Genomic DNA, 18,046 nt, shown 5'->3' with positions numbered 1-18,046 from the left:
CAGATTGCCCCACACAGAACCCTCCCAACCCACACCTGGATTCCCCCACACTAAGCCCCTCCACCCTTGGATCTTGCCTGCCCTATTGCATAAGGCACATAGAGTAGGGCCCTGGGATGTTTCTGGGGCTATGTTACAGTTGGGTGCAGCCTCACACTCAGTCTGTGTCCTGGGGGGGAGGGCGGGCATGGCGGAGATGCACAGTGATCTTCCAGCTCCATGCACCCAGTGTTCCGAGCTCCCCACGCCATGCTGGAGCCTCCATATTTATTTGACAATTATTTAAAATATTGTATGCAGAATTTTTTGGCGCAGAATGCCCTCACGAGGAGTCTTTTGTGCTCTTCTGCAGGTTTGTAGGCTGTAAATAAATCATCTTCCATCTTTTGGAGTAAGGCTTGAAGGACACATTTTCCAAAGACATTTACAAGAATGAGCAATCTTAAAACAGACCAACTTCATCACTAGTTTACCTCCAAATCCTGTCGGAATTAAGTTCAGAGCCTGTGTGGGGATGGTGTTGCTACCACAGGGTGAGTAACCATCGAAGAAGAGGATGGAGGGTAAGCAAGCTCAGAGAAATGAGCTGGTACCAGTGCGGAGCGCAGGGGTGGCTCTAGGCGACTGGCAGAGTGCCCTCGTGGCTTGCTGCCCCAGGCACGCGCTTGGCGTGCTGGTGCCTGAAGCCACCCCTGGTGGAGCGCCTCTCAGTACCTTTCAATAATGGTAATTCGGGCTCTTTGAGGATTCAGAGGTCTTTGTGAGATAGGAGTCTGGACAATACCAGGACGAGTGAATGTGTTTTCTCAGGAGTAAGAATATGGGGTGGTGCCGGATGCAGCACCAGAATAGGTACAGTACACATTTCACTTCTGGCTATGGAAGACTGTACCAATAAGGACGTTGCCTCCAAATCTCAAAATGAAGGCTGAGTCAGATGTCAGTGTCAGAAACTCTCTAGATGACTTCTAGGTATGCTCCTGTGGTCACAGTACTGCAGGAAAGGGAGCCTCAGAAATATCTGTGTTTGGACATGAGGTCTCAAGACCCAGATCAAAGAAGTGACTTTCTCTTTTTCGTCTGATTCTGGAGAATGGGGTCTTTCCTTGGGAACTCTAGTGTCTTTGGTTACTGCCGAAGGAGAGCTGGTCAAAAGAACCAATATATTTGGGTCTGACTTACCACCTGAGTCTCAAAAAGCACTACATAAATAGGAAAGTATGTTTTTCTTACCTCTATTTTTTAGATGTTTTTAAATCTTAAATAGACTTTACCTTTAGAGGGAATGTGGATTTCTCCCAAGCAGCAGAGAGGCAGGTTGAATCTCCATCACTCAAAGGGAAGGACTTGTGGCACATACAGAAAGGTTTGAAGTCCAGGGTCTACAGCCTAATCCACACTTGGGGCTGCAGATGAGGGCTGGGAGGTGAGAGCGGAGGTGAGGGAGAGAACAGAGACCCAGAGGAAAGAAGGGGTGAACCCTCTCAAAGTGTGAACTTGTGCTAACAGGAAAAATACATCTAAAAAGTGTGGCAAATTACTGGTACTATTATGCTGGGTCTCGAGCTTTCTCTTCTTTGGGGAAGGTTCAGGACGCCACTGCTTGCCTCTGAATCGGTATTTAATTACCCCACTAGTGTTCCTGAGGAGGGGTGTGGAGAGGGAGGGACCTAGGCCTGCCCTCTTCTCCAGGTCCCAACCCAGGGGCCCTGAGGTTAGTGGTGAACCACTTGAACTGGCGGTTCCTTCCCCTGGGCTACTTCCCTCTCCTGTCCTTCAGCTTGTGGAGGGGCTTCTTGCCTTCCTTCTACACAAGCCAGGTGCCCCTTACCTAAGGTTTTTGGATTTCTCAGCCCACCGCAGCACTCCTCCAAACTTTCCTTTTGGTCTCTCTTCAAAACTGTTCTCTTCTCCAAATTCTTCAAACTGCTCTCTGCTCCAACCATACCTTCCTGCTCCAACTCCCACACTGACTGGCTGAAGCAGGGGGGTTTTATCACATGACTGACTGCTGGTGCTCTAATTGGCTACAGGTGCTCTAGTTAATCTATAGCAAACCTTCCTCCCCTTGCAGGGAATAAGGCTCCCTGCTAACACTCTCCTGCTGCCCTCTGGCCATGCTGTATCACAAAAGAAACTAAAATGAGAAAGGCAGAAGAAAGCAAAGGGCAGCCAGCTGCATAGTTCAACTGCTGGGCACAGACTGCTCTGCTGCAAGATACTGGCAGTTTATTGGGGTATGAAGGTGAAGAGGGCATAGGTGCGGACACCACTGACAAACATCGCTGATCAAGAGTGCACGAGCAGGTAGCGTATACTGACGTAGAGCACCCACAGGGACATTACTCAAAGAAGAGTGTGTGTGTGTGTTATTTCCATGAGTGAAGTGTCAACACACTCTGCCATGCAACACCACCCTAAAAATTCAACATGTTCAGTGAATGAACATCCTCAGACTTTCTCCCATATGAGATCTTGCTGACTATAGGCCAGTGACTGGTAGACAACTATAGAAATGTTTTATTTCTGCAGCTTAATAGCTACCCTGCTTGCCAATCTCAAAGTCTTCCCACCATAGGAGTCAAATGACTGAACATGCACAAATCTGTACTTGTTTAAGTTATTTTTCTTTTGTACATGCATGGACTTTTATTGTCATTTCATTGCGTGAACACAACACACAGCCACAATACATACTCGTTTGTCATCTCCTCAGCCAAACAAGCATTCATTAACCTCTATGATAGACCCAGGCCAGTTGAGAAGAGCAGAGTAGTAGAAGGGAGATATACTGGCCACTAGGTAAGCAGTTTCCTGTTCCCTGAGTGACCACAGCAAGGGCTGCTCCAGGCTAATGAGAACACCTGACTCCAATTAACCTGCTAAGAGTCAGGTGAGGCTGTTAAGCACCTGATTTTAATTAAGGCCCCTCTGATGCTATAAAAGGGCTCACTCCAGTCAGGCCAGAGGGAGCCAGATGAGAGGAAGTGTGTGTGTGTGTGTGTTGCACAACTGTACCAGGAGGCACCCTAGACAGCTGCAATCCACAGGGCCCTGGGCTGAACCCGGAGTAGAGGGCAGGCCCGGATTCCCCCCAAACCTCCCAACTCCTGATGAGACACAGGAGGAATTGACCTGGACTGTGGCTTCTACCAGAAGGGAAGGTCTCTGGGCTGTTTCCCAACCCACAGGGTGAATCTGTGAGGTCAGCAAATCCATCAATAAGTGAAGGACCTACCAAGGTAGAGGAAGAACTTTGTCACACCTTGTTGTGTACAGATTTGTCCATCTACCTCCAAGTTATTAAGCTCGCTCAGCATGTGTTATTACCATTACTGAGAATATAACGTAGCCCCTTTACCTCAAAATTCAGTGGATAAAACCCAAGAATACATCTATTCTGCACCAGTTCAATTCTGTATTTCTTCAAAAGCATTATTCAGAATTTAAAACAGATTTGAAAGCAACTGCAACTGACATTTTTCTGGGACAAAGAGGTACAGATGAGATTCTTCCTTTTTCTTCCCCAAATGCCACTACTTTGTTCATTTTTCAGAAACAAGTACAAGTAAATACACTACACGTGACCTGGCTCTCCAGCCTTGCATAACAGTGGTCTGACCCTCTGCATTGTAGCTCAGTATCCTGTCAATAAATTGCAACCTCAAGTTTTTAAAGTTGGCATTCTTATCATGATTAAGTTTCTCCCAAAGGTTTATTACAAGAAATTTGTATACAAGTTCATCTCCAATTTCTTGAAATTAAAATTCTTTGCTTTTACAAACCGTGTTAGACTTGTCTGTACCACATGAGGAATGAAACTAAATCTGGGAATTGGTTTAAGTGTTATGAAAGCCCCTTCAGTGAGAAGATAAACATATCTTGTAAAACTAGATCAGTTATTTGTCCTTATTTCTTTTAACCTGCATCATAACATGTTGGAGAGGATAGGAGGGGATTTTTTTTTTAAATCCAACTGGTTTAAATGTGATCAATTGAGACTACTTCATTTGTTTCTTAATTTTTAATGTAATACTTGGATAGCATATTTTGTTCTGCGTTTACTAGGTTTCATTCAAGAAACTTTGGTTATATGTTTTATTATTATTAACCACACATTTCAAATACAATTTTAAAAAGCTTTGTCTATACCACGCAGCTTTTAGCAACATTCTTGTGCCGCCACAGTCATGCTGCTAAAAGTCATGCAATGAGCGACTCCTGCTGACAAAGCATTGCTCACACTGGCACAGGGGTCGGCAACCTTTCAGAAGTGGTGTGCCGAGTCTTCATTTATTCACTCTAATTTAAGTTTCATATGCCGATAATGCATTTTAACATTTTTAGAAGGTCTCTCTCTATAAGTCTATAAACTATTGTTGTATGTAAAGTAAACAAGATTTTTAAAATGTTTAAGAAGCTTCATTTAAAATTAAAGTAAATTGCAGAACTTATCAGTTTAGTGCAGTGGTTCTTAACTGGGGTGCATGCACCCCCTGGGGCAGAGCTGGTGCAAGGATATTTTGTGCCCTGGGCGAAACTTCCACCTTGCCCCTCCACATCCCCCGCACATCAGTTCATTGAGGGGCAAATTCCAAGGAGCCTTTATAGACCCCATGGGCCAGCCGTGCCCAGGGGCTGCTCTCCAGACCAGGTTCCCCCCTCCCCCTGAACTCCCTCGGAGGGTGCACAGCCCCTCCGCAAGCCCTCCCCACCCTGGTGGCCCCTGCCCAGAGTCCACTCACTGGCTTTGCCGGGCTTCCGCCGCTGCAGCAGCCTGGCAGGGAGAAGCTGCCTTCCGGAGGCACCAGAGAGCCAGAGCGTCCTGCTTGCAGCAGCAGCAAGCCCCAGCCATGAGGGAGCCAGCGGGGTGCAGGGGGGCAGCAGCCTTGCAAAGGCGGTGGCACCGCTAGCGGGAAGCACCTGCGCCCTCCCACCCCTCCTGCCCATGCTGCTAAGGCAGCGGGGGGGGGGAAGCTGAGGGAGGGGCAGCGGCGGTTCACAGTTCCAGGAGCCGCAGAACCTGAGCATGGTGAGGGGGGAGCCGGGAGGCCTGCCTGCCTGGGCTGTGGCCTGGTGCACCCCCTAGGGGGCTCCTGCAGCAGATGCATGCAGGCGGTGGACCCCATGCACCCCCCGGCACCCCCTCGCCACACTCTGGCTCTGCGGCCCCTGGGAGTGTGAGCCGCCACCCCTCGCACAGCAGGCTCATGCTCCTGGGAGCCGCAGAGCCCGAGCGCGGTAAGGGGAGAACCGGGGGGCGCGCCTGCGGCCAGTCTGGAGTCCGAGCCCCTGGCCCCATTCAGCCTCTGCCGATCCCTGCACTGGCACTTTTCATCGGTAAAACTTCCGCTGTTCGGGGGGGAGGGTGTTTTTAACACTGCTAAACGACAAAAGTTTTGCCAACGAAGTTCCAGTGTAAACTTTTAGTCTTTTAGTCTTTTTTCTTCTAACTGATCCCGGAAGCAACTGAGGCTGCAAGGTGGTACCACAACTGTTCTTTAATGCTTCTTATAACACTATTACTATCAGTGATTCTCATAGCACTCTTACTGTGCACTACATACACTTCAACACTCACACAAGTTATTTTCTTTGTTTCAGACAGACAGACCAAGTGAAGTTGAAATAAAAGGGAAGTTACCTTTTGGAGCCATATATTTGAGGGGAACGTACTTAACATGCAAGACTACAGATGGCAGGCAGCAGGACTCTCAGTAAAGGCATCCAATTCATACTGGAGTCATGAAATACTGCTTTTATCACACAACAGGAAGCCATACAGAGACATCAGATATCAACATGAGTTGACTTAAGTTTTGAGTCATGAGGGGAGCCATCTCACGCAGCTTATTTGGAAGCAGATACAATGCCTTACTCTTCACTAGAGCATGGTAAACTTGATGATTGAAATGATACTTCAAGTGTTTTCCATCCCAATTTTCAATGTAATATCAACGTTATATAATTTTATTCAAATAATATCCTGGTTTTTTTGCATTTTTGCTTTATGCACATCCTCAACTCACATGGAGGAGGAAGGCTGGACAACAGGTGCTTACAATTCATAGATTCATAGACTCGAGGACTGGAAGGGACCTCAAGTGGTCATCGAGTCCAGTCCCCTGCCCTCATGGCAGGACCGATGTCTTACACTAAGCCCAAGAAACTCAATATCACAATCACCTGTCAAAGAAGTTATTCCATTTATAAAAATAAGTGGATTTACCCTATAGCATTGGTAACTGCTCAGACTTCAGAGTAACAATCATTCTTCACTTGTGCTTTCCCACCCCAATTGCTACTGCTCCCCTTTCCCTAGGAGCCATCAACTATATAAGGCCAATATTTTTCTTTACAACATCCATGTCTCAATCCATACATCTGATGCATCAGTATGGGACATATTTCAAAAGCAGTCATTTCTAATACACAGAATGTGCATTAGTTATGTACTGAAACCAGACAAGCTACTTGTTTCCACTATGTCATAAGCCAGTAGCACCCTTCAAAACTCTCCTTTATGAAAATAATGATTGTGTATTTAAATGGAAAATTCATCTTTTGTTTTCATGAACACTCACCTGGTCCATGTAAATTCGGTGGGCGGTGGATTTGCGTCAGCATTACACTGGAGCTGAACATGCTCTCTTCCAATGAACCAGCTACCATCATATCCAGTTACTGAAACTTCAGGGGCATCTATAAAATATGAGTCATTTCACATTCCAATATTCAAAGTACATTACTAAAAAGGACACGCATTGCTTAGACGAATATGTCTACATGTTGTATCTAACAGTATGGCAGTGCTTAATCTCCAACGAGCAATGGTAGTCCTACCTGAATAGCTTAATAAATTACACATATACATAAGTAGCTGGCATCAGAGGCTTAACATAGAGCAAATCACTGGGCCCCATAAGTTTTTAGTTTGTTAACTGAAACAAGCGGAGATAATTATATAGTTTTTACGTCAACAATGCCAATTTTTAGCATGATGCAGTGCTAACTTCAATAGTTCAAATATACCAAATTCTGTGAATTCAAAAAAAAATCATATTACACGGTGGTAAATGATGAATTGCACATATGTCATGAGTAACTTCTGGCTAAGGATTTACACTGTAGTAGGTACCTGCATTGTGCCTATGTTAATACTACTAGTCAAACCAGCAAGGAACTTTAGCGTATTCTGTGTTTAATTTTGTTTTATTTCTTTTCAAAGGACTCAACCAACTAGTAACTGGTGGTAAATATTTAATTTTTTGATAGAGCAGATTACAGCAAGGGGTCTCATGTTCTTTGAGCAGGAGATGGTACATCATGTGAGTCACTGGCCATAGCCTCTCATGGGAGATGTCATCTGGCTGGGAGCCTGGCCCATAGAGGAAAATGTGAACATGAGACAACTGAACTAGAATCCCCAGAGGCACTGCAGCAACATTCACAAACTGAAATATTTCAGTTGTCAGGTGTTCAGTTTTTTGATGAAAAAACTAAGTTCCTGCAGAAAGCATACACTTTGCGTGAAAAATTTCATTTTGTCAAAAACCCAGTTTCCCACTGAACAACAGCTTTGAGGGAAAACTCCTCACTGACATCAGACCTGCGAGATCCCTGGGCAGAGCACAGCTGAGGAAAAGAAACACTGCTAGAAAGTTAAAGATGGCTTTTCCGTTTTAACTCTGAATTTCCTTGTTTTTGCTGGCTTGCACCAAAATCCGAGGATTCCTTCAACAGTGCTAACTTCTGGCCTGCAATGTAACCCCACACATAACCCCCCTTGACAGAAAAAGGAGCAATGGTCTCAAGTTGCAGTGGGGGAGGTTTAGGTTGGATATTAGGAAAAACTTTTGCATTCAGAGAGTGGCAGAGCACTGCAATGTGTTACCTAGGGAGGTGGTGGAATCCCCTTCCTTAGAGGTTTTTAAGGTCATGCTAGACAAAGCCCTGGCTGGGCTGATTTAGTTGGGAATTGGTCCTGCTTTGAGCAGGAGGTTGGTCTAGATACCTCCTGTGGTCCCTTCCAACCCTGATATTCTATGATTCTAGGATATAGCTTCATACTTGCAAGCCTGAGTCCTGTTCTTTGTCTAGTGACTTGATGGAAGTTCTTGCTAATTTAATCCATTAAAAAACAAACCCCAGGCAGCTGCACAATTCATCCATATAAAATACATGGGTTTACCCAAGTTGTTTGCCAAGTGATCAAGACTTGTATATTTGGGCTTTTATATCATAAATTCACCAAACAGGAACAAGCGCAGAATAAATGCAAACTGCACAGAATGGAGCAGCCATTTAAAAATAAGCCACCCTAATGAAGTGATAATGAACCTGTTTCACAACAAAGTGACAAACCAGTTTTACACAAGCCATTTTGGGGTTACTGTAATAAAGGACACATTTACTCTACGCTCTGGACTGGCTACAGCTGGGGTCTGGTCTCTGCTGTAGCCACAGCAACCTCATCTGTCATTTCTGACAGCTTTGTTTTGATGAGGGTTCTTAGGACGGTACCTTGCCCTTCCCCCTACAATGCTGATGACTGGATCTCAACTGAGTTACTTAGCTATATCCATTTTAATCCATATGGACAATGGAAAATTGACGGGTGTGTTTTTCCAGGCTTCTTTTCTAGTTTGCTCATAGATTCAGACTTTAAGGCCAGAAGAGATCACTGTGATCATCTAGTCTGATGTCCTGCACGTTGCAGACCACAGAACCTCACCCACCCACTCCAGCATGGTTAGTGGTCAATCTAGGGAGATATGCTAAGGCCATGTCTTCAAACTGCAGTTTGGACTACGGAAGTGTGAAAAGGACTCAGCACCTGGTGTGCAATGATATTCACACTCCCACAACCCAAACTGCAGGGCATTGTAAACAAGCTCTACATTTGTTAGGGCTTTAATCTGTGACCATCAAGACAGAGTTTTTCAAGTAGCCAAAAGTTCACCAGCAAAGGGCTAGAAAGAGGTCTTTCATTGTTGTATTTGTTAATGAACTGAAATTGAAGTAAATTCTTGAAGCGTTCCATATTTTTATGCTGAAATAAATTTGTTAGTCTCTAAGGTGCCACAAGTATTCCTGTTCTTTTTGCGGATACAGACTAACACAGCTGCTACTCTGAAACCTGAAATTGAAGTAGTACATATGCCACACTTTTTCCTTGTGATATGCTAACAGTAGTTAAGATGCAGAATCCAAAATAATATGGTCATACACAGGCACTTATTTGCTTCAATAAAGACACAAACATTGCTAACAGATGGAAGCTCTGCAAATTTCTACAGCTGAGATAGAAGGTGCAGTTATGAAATTATAAAGATTATAATTAGGGTCAAATAAGGAGGGGGCTTGGTAATTTATCATCTCCTGTCACTTGTTTCTTTTAGGGACGTCAAGTTTAACAAACCAAAACAGATATACATATATCATATCATGACTTGTATTATTCCAAGTGTGAAAGAAATGACAACCACCATTTCAAGTATTTTTAAATACCTCAATTCTTGTTGACAGGGCCACCCAGAGGATTCAGGGAGCCTGGGGCAGGGCCGGGTCTTCGGAGGCAATTCAGTGGCGAGTCCCTCTCGGAAGGAAGGACGCACCACCGAATTGCCACCGAAGAATGAAGCGGCGGTGGTAGAGCAGCCTAAGTGCTGCCGATCGCGGCTGTCCCTGCCCTCGCCGCTTGTGCCACTTGTACTCACCAGGAAGCATTTCAAGGCTTTGGCAGCACTTCAGCAGCGGGTCCTTCACTTCTCCGAGTTTTCCGCTGCACCGAAGGACCCGCTGCTGAACACCTGGCGCGAGTGAAGGGCCCGCCACCGAAGTGCCGCCGAAAACCCAGAGTGGCTCATGGGGCCCCTGCGGGGCCCGGGGCAAATTGCCCCACTTACCCCTCCCTCTGGGTGGCCCTGCTTGTTCAATGGGAAAAAAGATTTTGCTCATAACAAGTCCTTGTAAAGCTTCAGAGGAGGAACTGAATTTTCAGCTTCAACATCTGAGTATTAGTCACATTTGTTAAAAAATAAGGGTCCATGAAGAAACATAGGAGGAATCTGAATGGGTAATTAAATCAAGTTAATTAAAAGGTAAGCGGCAATGTGTCTCAGCAAGTAGGGCAACTGATTGGGTCTTGGGAGCTCTGGGTTCTATTCCCAGCTCAGCCAGTGGGCTGCTGCAAATCCTTGGTGAACTCACTTCACCTCTTCCTAGCTCTGTTTCTCCCATCTGTGTGATGGGGCAATGATACTGACCTTCTTTGTACACTGCTTGCAGATCTACTGATGGAATGTACACTGATCGGAATTGTACTCTAAGGCCTAGGTTGTCGTAGTGACAGTCCAGCTTCTAGAAAAGCAACAGTTACACTTGTTGTATACTTACATAGCTAGGTCCAATGTGTAAGGATACTCTCAGCTCCTGTGTCCCAAAGCCGTGTATGCCTCACAACACAAGGTAGGAAAAGTCGTCTTCCTCTGGCAAATTTGGTGGGTATGAGTTTGTACTGACTGACAATTGTCACGGTTTCATTTGGAAATAAAGTAGAACTGGATTCCACTTCTCCAAGACCTCCTTCCCAATCAATATCTGCAGCAGGTTTTCCAGTGGCTGCTCTACAAATGGCTGCTACTGTCTGATTTTCACCATCTATTAAAGAGTTTGGTCCCTTTGTTAGGCTCACAAAGGGTTCAACTATTGAAATAAAAAAAAATGAGTACGTCAAGACCGAAAAGTTTCATCAACCTCACTTCAATTCTTGTATGTACATTTTATCCCCAAGAGCTTACAGCAACTAACTCATTTTCAAGGCGGATTTGTTAACCAGCAGGTAAAGCTGATGACACAATGGATACTTAAAAGTAATCTGGACAACTAAGCTCTGACATCCCTGTGCTGCACGCACATTGCCAGGATGGACTGATTTAAAATCAAAGTGATAGAAGTCAAATATTAATCAGCAAGCAGGTAATCTTGTTTTAAATCATTTATTCTAATCTAGTTTTGTATCTGTACTTTATTTCCCCCCCTAAGGTAAGGTTGATGCTCATTCATTGGTAACCATTAAAACATGTGAAGTGCAACTAAATACAGCCTTTAGGCTACATTTGGTGGGACTGGTTTAACTAACCAGGAAGAGACACTATATTTTACACATTTACTTAAGCAATTCTGTAGTTTAACTTACATGTATTCAGGTTTTTTTTTAATAAATATCATAGAAATGTATGATGCACTTATTTACAACTACACATATCCAGTGTGATTAGAACCCAAATCTTCGTTGTTGTTTACTTCAAGTGCTATCACCTAACTAGTTTCATAGATACCACGGGTTGTTGGGTTTTTTTTTTTTGGTTAGTTTGTTTAGGTTTTGGTTGTTTGTGGTTAAAGAGAAAGTAGTACTAAAGATTCTTGCTCCACGAGCTATTAAACAAATCAGACCCCATTATGTCCTTCAGCCTTTCTTTAGTAGTTAACAGTGTGACTTGCAGCATTACGCTCTGGCCACAAAACATTCTTTTAATTTCTCTTTGTTCTTCTCTTTTTTTAAATATAGCTATCAAGATAATCAACACGCAAAAACTCAGCATCAGGAAAGATCTGAGAGATGCCCAAGAATCAATGACGTCCAGGAGGTTGAACTCGTACACACTAAGGGAAGCCTCTGAGGAAATCAAACTTTTAAGTGCAAGGAAATTTAGTCTACTATGAATGTCAAGCCAGTTACAAATAAGAGACTGATTTGACTCACAGGCTGCAAGGTAATAACAGGGAATATCCAACTGCCCAACATTTTGTGAACTCAGGTGTCCAGAGCATCTCTACTGCAATTTATATTTAAAAGAAAATAATTCTTAAAGTAGTTAGTATTAACTTAAAGTCAATTTGTACATTTTATTTATAAATAAGATTCAATTATGCATCCACCCACGGAATACAGTTAATCATCTACCAATTCTTGACCAAACGTAGAGTTCTTACTTAATCCAAGCGTAGTCTACTGTTTAAATAATGTCACTTGTAGATTGAGTGGTTGGTAATTTTGTATAGTAACTCGAATTCTTCAAGGTGAATCCCCCTACATGCACTCCACTTCAGGTTCATCTTTGACATTTTCAGTAACACTGCCTGTCCAGCACACGCAGGTGGCTCCAGACCACTTCATGTTCTGTCTCAAGAATATGGGAAGCCGTGCAGGCAAATAGCCCTCAGTTCCTTCGCTATCACCAAAAGACAGACTGCAAAGCAGAGGAGGAAAGGGCAAACAGTAGGGCATCCCTAAGAACTTCAGTTCCTGTAAAATTAAACCACCTTTCCTTTCTCAAGTAGTGTTCTGATGAGTGCTCCACTTCAAGCAACTGCCAACCAGCATCCAGAGGAGGGAGCAGCTTTGGAATCAGATTTAAGACTGCTGACAAAACAGCACTGGCAATAGCAATATCTGACGTGGAAGCCTGTACCAAGACATATTGTTTGGAAAAACTGAACTGGTGACCAAGTTGTGACTTTGCAAACTTCAGTGACTCGCACACTTTTCAACAGTGCCATAAAGGTGGACCGAGATCTAGCTGAGTGGGCAATTACTTTAGAAAGCGACAGAACATTAGTGAGCTTATAACAACTCAGAATATCCCCAGAAACGCATTTTGAAGTCTTTTGGGTGGAAAGTGCATATTCTGATTGAGCCACAAAAGAAATAATCGGAGTTTCTAAATGCCCTGGCTCTGTCCAGATACAAAGCTAACACCCTTCTGACATTCAGAGTATGGAATGCAGATTCTGCCCTGGACTGGTCTGGCTGGGAAACGAAGTGGGGAGGGGGAACCACACATACAGAGGAAGGTATATGGCCTGGTTAGTGAGGAAATCGAAGAATGGTTTAGGTAGAAGTTGAGATGAGGCTGTCATGAAACTTTTTCCTTAATACTGTAAAGGGGCTCCAATATTAATGCCCCTAACGATTGGGCCCAGGCGCAGAAGTGATGCCATTTTAATAGGTAAAGGGAATAGAAAACAACTACTGTAGCTAGAGGCACAAATGAAGGTTCCATGAAGCTATTAAGGACCAAGTTCAAGCCTCGTACCAGAGTAGGTTGGCTTATTGTTGGGATGGACTGCATTACTGGCTCAATCCAGTGGCAAGAAACCTCGGAACAGTGGGCAAAGTCTAGCCGCACTATCTACCCCATGACAACCAGTACACGGACCTAACCAGATGCCCACGATTCCAGTTTTCACTGCAACATCCACAATGTAAGTATATGCCATTCATTGCCGAGCATGTGCCGTCTGCTATAGGTACATCGGCCAAACTGGACAGTCCCTACAGAAGGATAATGGACACATAACGTAGTTTTAGGAATGGCAATATACAAAAACCTCTAGGAGAACACTTCAACCTCCCATGACACACAATAGCAGATTTAAAGGTAGCCATCCTGCAGCAAAAAAACTTCAGGACCAGATTTCAAAAAGAAATGGCTGAGCTCCAGTTCATCTGCAAATTTGACACCATCAGCTCAGTATTAACCAAAGACTTTAAATGGCTAGACAACTACAAAAGCAGTTTCTCCTCCCTTGGTGTTCACACCTCAACTGCTAGAAGAGGGCCTCACCCTCCCTGATTGAACTAACCTCGTTATCTCTAGCCTGCTTCTTGCTTGCATATATATATACACACCTGTCCCTGGAAATTTCCACTACATGCATCTGACGAACTGGGTATTCACCCACGAAAGCTCATGCTCCAATATGTCTATTAGTCTATAAGGTGCCACAGGACTCTTTGCTGCTTTTACAGATCCAGACTAAAACGGCTACCCCTCTCATACATGGAATGTATTGTTCACTGAGATCAAATAAAGGCCATATATATCTTTTTTACAAGACAAAAGTATTCCTTTTATACTTATCACTTATTTTCTAAAATTCCTTACACTTTTTACAGATTTAAGCATTCTGATACATTGAATATGACTAAATTTGTGACATCTTTTTTCTTAACAGGACTAAACAGCTCAAGTCAAAACTCAATGATTTGGTAAAATCCAGATCAAGTGAGGGGACTAACATTTCAAGTACACAAAACACTGTTGAGGCAGAGGTTTCCTCGAGAAAACTATCAAAATTGAAGCTAGGAACAATCCTGCTCAAGATGAAGCCTACAGGAAACCTGAGGAAGAAAAGAAAACATGGGAGAGACTTAAATGCCTAATTCTTGAGAGAGGGGCTTGAGGGCTTACAGTGCAATTTGACCAACTCACCTAACAAATAATAGCGAGAAAGCACTATATGTTAAGGCTTAGACAGTAACAGACTATTCTGCAGTCCATACAGACAAGGGGAGGAAGGAACAGAGCTCAGTAACACATCAAGACTTGATCAGACACTGCATTCCTGAGGAACAGATGGTAAATATTGATAACTCATCTTAACACTTTCCCAGGTTAAGAGCAGCAGCTAAACAAATTAGCACTTCAGAGAGTCAAGCACTTCTCACAGCCTGTTCGAAAACTGAAGTCAGATTCCTGATTTAAGCCAGGACTTTGGCGAGGATTCCTTTATCTGACAACACATGGTCATACTTTAACTCTACCAATATTTAAGGACATCTCACCTTACTGCTCAACTCAAAGCTTCCCAAGTTCATACCTCTCAAAAACCTTCCCCTTTGACTACAGGTTAAAGTCAAAACTTAGCATGTGTCAGGTCTAAACTCAAAATGTGTATTGTTCTTCATGTTACTATAGTCCTGGAGACTTTCTAACCACACAACATCTGTTTCATGGGTGTTCCACAATGCATCATCTAGACACAATCATACCCTTCTCTGTCCTTACAGCAAACAATTGCTTCGTATCCAACTATTTTTCAAGGTGCCCCATCCTTCCCCTCACCCACAGAGCACTACAGTTGACAAGCAATTCTTTTGTGCCGTACTTAACATGGAACACTTTACTCATTCAGCCTTTTTAATTAATTATTTAAGGAAGAAAAATAACTGAGGAACTAGAAACATGTTGCTTCAAATCCAAGTTGTAGAAAGTAGGAGCTCACAAAGAAAATAATAGTCCATATGTCACAGAAGCAGTTCTAGGACTTACTGTGCTAGAGTAATTGGGAGACAAATATTAACTCAAAAAAAATTAATTCTTGTTACAGTCATTGCCACAACAAACATGTCCCTGTACATTAAAACTAACATTATTGCTTAAAATGTTTAATGGTGATATATTATTCAGCTACTTTCAGGAATTTCTCCATCATCAAATCTTTTTATTTTGCTTAAGTACAGCTGCTCTTTTTTAGAAAAAATGTTGTTACAGCCAAGAGCAAAATTACTTACAGAATGGAAACAACGCATCATTTCACCTCCTACTGGTGAGGGTTTGTATACACCCCCGTGTATACACCCCTGTGTATACAGGGTTTCTTCCATGCCTGTATCTCTAGTCATTAGTGTTTCAGCTAACATCACTAATTTATAAATAAACTAACCTCATTTTAACCACTGTTAATGGCATTAATATCAACGAGAAAACATAAGAATATAGATTAGTAAAATAAGGCCCCAGTTAAGCTTTTACTTCAACCATCTTAAATACCCAATTTTTTGCAAAAAATGAATTACTTCGTATTTGCTGGACTACCCTCCCTAATCTTTTAATGAGCCATTACATTTCTTTTTAAAACACTACATAGCAATTTACTTATTTCACCATCAACAGCCTTTCTATAGTCATTTAGTATCTCAACAGATCAATACACCTGAAACATCCTGAACAGAGCTCCTTTTCCATTTAAGTCAACAGCCACATTATTTATTCAAAATTTCAGAACAAGCTTCGTTTTTTTCCTTTAGTTGAATTGTTTCTAAAATTTGAGAAGAAAACTTCTAAATAAAAATGCTTGAAATTTTTCCCATTCATGTGCAGTTTATTTTAAACATACTAGAATGTGAACGTTTATTTTTAATTAACTGCACTATTTTAGCACATATTTGTCAAACTTTTGAAGTAGCAACAATTTCATCTCAGCCTATTGTGACCCAACAAAGAATCTCTTCACTCAGCAAGCACTGCCCAGTATATTAATTCCATCGCTCCACGTTTATTTTCTCCTTCTTGCACTTAAGGCCCAACCATATTATCTACTTTTTAAAAAAAAAAATGCACACACTATTCTCAGCTTTTGGATTATTTGACAGAGTGCCTGGATTTTCTGATTTAAAATATTTAAGTCCTCCCCAAATCACTACGAATGACTTTCAATCAAAAGGCTTGTAGTCCTCTCGTGGATGTGGCTACTTCGACCAAAAAAAAGAGTCACAAAGCAACTAATACTGCATTACAACACCTACTCTGTGTTGTCTTTTAAGTCAGCCAAGAGGACTGTTAAAGTAAACTTGAGACAGAAGAATAAGTTGTACACTTCTGCAAGTCACAGCATTAAGAAACTCGATCACTTCCTTACGAAGCTGGAGCCCACTAACAATATTTGAAACATCTATCAAACGCCACTACTGAACTTTCAGTACACGGTAGGAAGGTAAACACTGCCAATCATTATGTGGCAAGATACGGTGCTGTAGATTCAGACCCCAGCTTGCCACACACGATGTCTCCATGTAGCCAAGCCCTATGAAGTTTGTTTAGCTTTTTGTGGGGGCTTTTGGGGATAAAAAAATTAAATATAAAATTAAAAAGCAAACATACCCAATACAGTTACAGTTGTTGATGACTGAGAATTTCCTAGTGGGAATGTAACTGCTTTGCACACATATTCTCCTGAATCAGAGAAGCTTATATTCTTTAGGATGATAGTTGCATCAGTAAGTGAGTAGCTCTTAAGTGACACTCTTCCTTGGTAGTCTCCTCCAGCAGTAAACCCATATTTAGGATGATGAACAGCAATGGTCTGTTTACTTTTACCATGCATCTTTTCCCATGAGATTTGTGTTATTGTTCCATTTATTTCAATTATACATTTCAGGGTGACATTCTTCCCCCAAACTGCTGTTACATGTGGATCAACAACTGGTTCAACCAAGGCACCTAAAAATAAAGAAATGTTGTGTTAGTTGAGAGATGGGTCCAAATCACTAAGTTAAGAGCCATATTCCAAGATAGTTGTCAATAGGGAAGGTGGGACGTTGAGCTGTTCAGGGTGTTGGGATCCAAAGTTTTATTAGGGCTCAGTGCACAGAGCAGACCCATGAAGTTAATTTTCTCCTACTGATTACTACCTTCCTACCACACATTCAATCTCTGAGACCAAACTGACTATACAAAGGTACTTCTACTGTTTCTTCTGGTCATTTGGTTTAACTGGGTCATGTCCTATTAGGGAATCAAAGAAAGATTCCCTAAAGCACCAAAAAAACCAACAATACATCCGAACAAAAAAAAAATCCCCCAAAACAAACCACATGTCCAGTACTGACGGATGAGTCACAGGAAGCTGAACTGTTTAATACAGTGGTCTCCAAAGTGGGGTGCGCAAAAGGATCCTTTGGGGTGCGCGGCAGGAGGAGCGTCATACTGACAGCTAAAATGCTGTACTTTCCCAGACTGCATTGTGGTTTGGAGAGTCTTAAGCTGCGATTCTCCACACTAAACTTTTTCTTTCATAATAAAATTGAACAGTTAGCTTTTCTCTTTCAGCTCACCACCCTGTTAGAATTACATTGTGGAACACTTTTTTCTCCTTACCCGTCACGTGCATGGAGAGTAGCACGATCAAGGAAACGTGAAGCTGCCAGTTTGATGCTTCCAGGCAACCCATTGCTGCAGAAGAGTAGCAATTCTGATTTGCCTGTGTTCTTCTGGGTAGTCCCTGTGCTTTGCCTCTGTCAGATCCTCAGTCAAGTCTGCCAGCAAGCCTGACAGGAGAATGTGAAAGACAAGCCTGTTACAAACCAGTTCTGTCACCATATAGACCTCAGTTGATCACCTCATGGGGAGGACAACAGCAGGGCAGCAAGGATCCCAAGCTAGAGTGGATCCCTGAGACAGGAGCATGGTCTGACTGC

At 42.8% G+C, this 18,046-nt stretch overlaps 1 protein-coding gene across 1 annotated transcript; it reads right to left on the bottom strand.

Moving 5' to 3' along the window:
• Positions 1–6,580: 6,580 nt before the first annotated feature.
• LOC142047885 (nectin-3-like) lies at positions 6,581–17,799 on the bottom strand. Its single transcript, XM_075073429.1, has 6 exons — positions 17,727–17,799; positions 16,731–17,069; positions 10,446–10,707; positions 9,489–9,525; positions 9,264–9,267; positions 6,581–6,702 (listed from the first exon to the last, which is right to left on the bottom strand). The coding sequence occupies exons 1-6, from the start codon at positions 17,797–17,799 to the stop codon at positions 6,581–6,583; spliced, it is 837 nt and encodes a 278-aa protein (XP_074929530.1).
• Positions 17,800–18,046: the final 247 nt, after the last annotated feature.

This window comes from Chelonoidis abingdonii, chromosome 18, assembly GCF_003597395.2.
Source record: "Chelonoidis abingdonii isolate Lonesome George chromosome 18, CheloAbing_2.0, whole genome shotgun sequence".
Taxonomy (NCBI): domain Eukaryota; kingdom Metazoa; phylum Chordata; order Testudines; family Testudinidae; genus Chelonoidis; species Chelonoidis abingdonii.
This window is presented reverse-complemented; position numbering and strand designations above follow the sequence as displayed.

Bases quoted from the DNA above. Each gene is read 5' to 3' on its own strand.
- LOC142047885 (XM_075073429.1), bottom strand. From the start codon at position 17,799: ATGGGTTGCCTGGAAGCATCAAACTGGCAGCTTCACGTTTCCTTGATC. The intron at 17,070-17,726 runs GTAAGGAGAAAA...CTTTATTTTTAG, and splicing joins ACTCTCCATGCACGTGACGG to GTGCCTTGGTTGAACCAGTT. The intron at 10,708-16,730 runs GTATGTTTGCTT...TTATTTCAATAG, and splicing joins AACAACTGTAACTGTATTGG to TTGAACCCTTTGTGAGCCTA.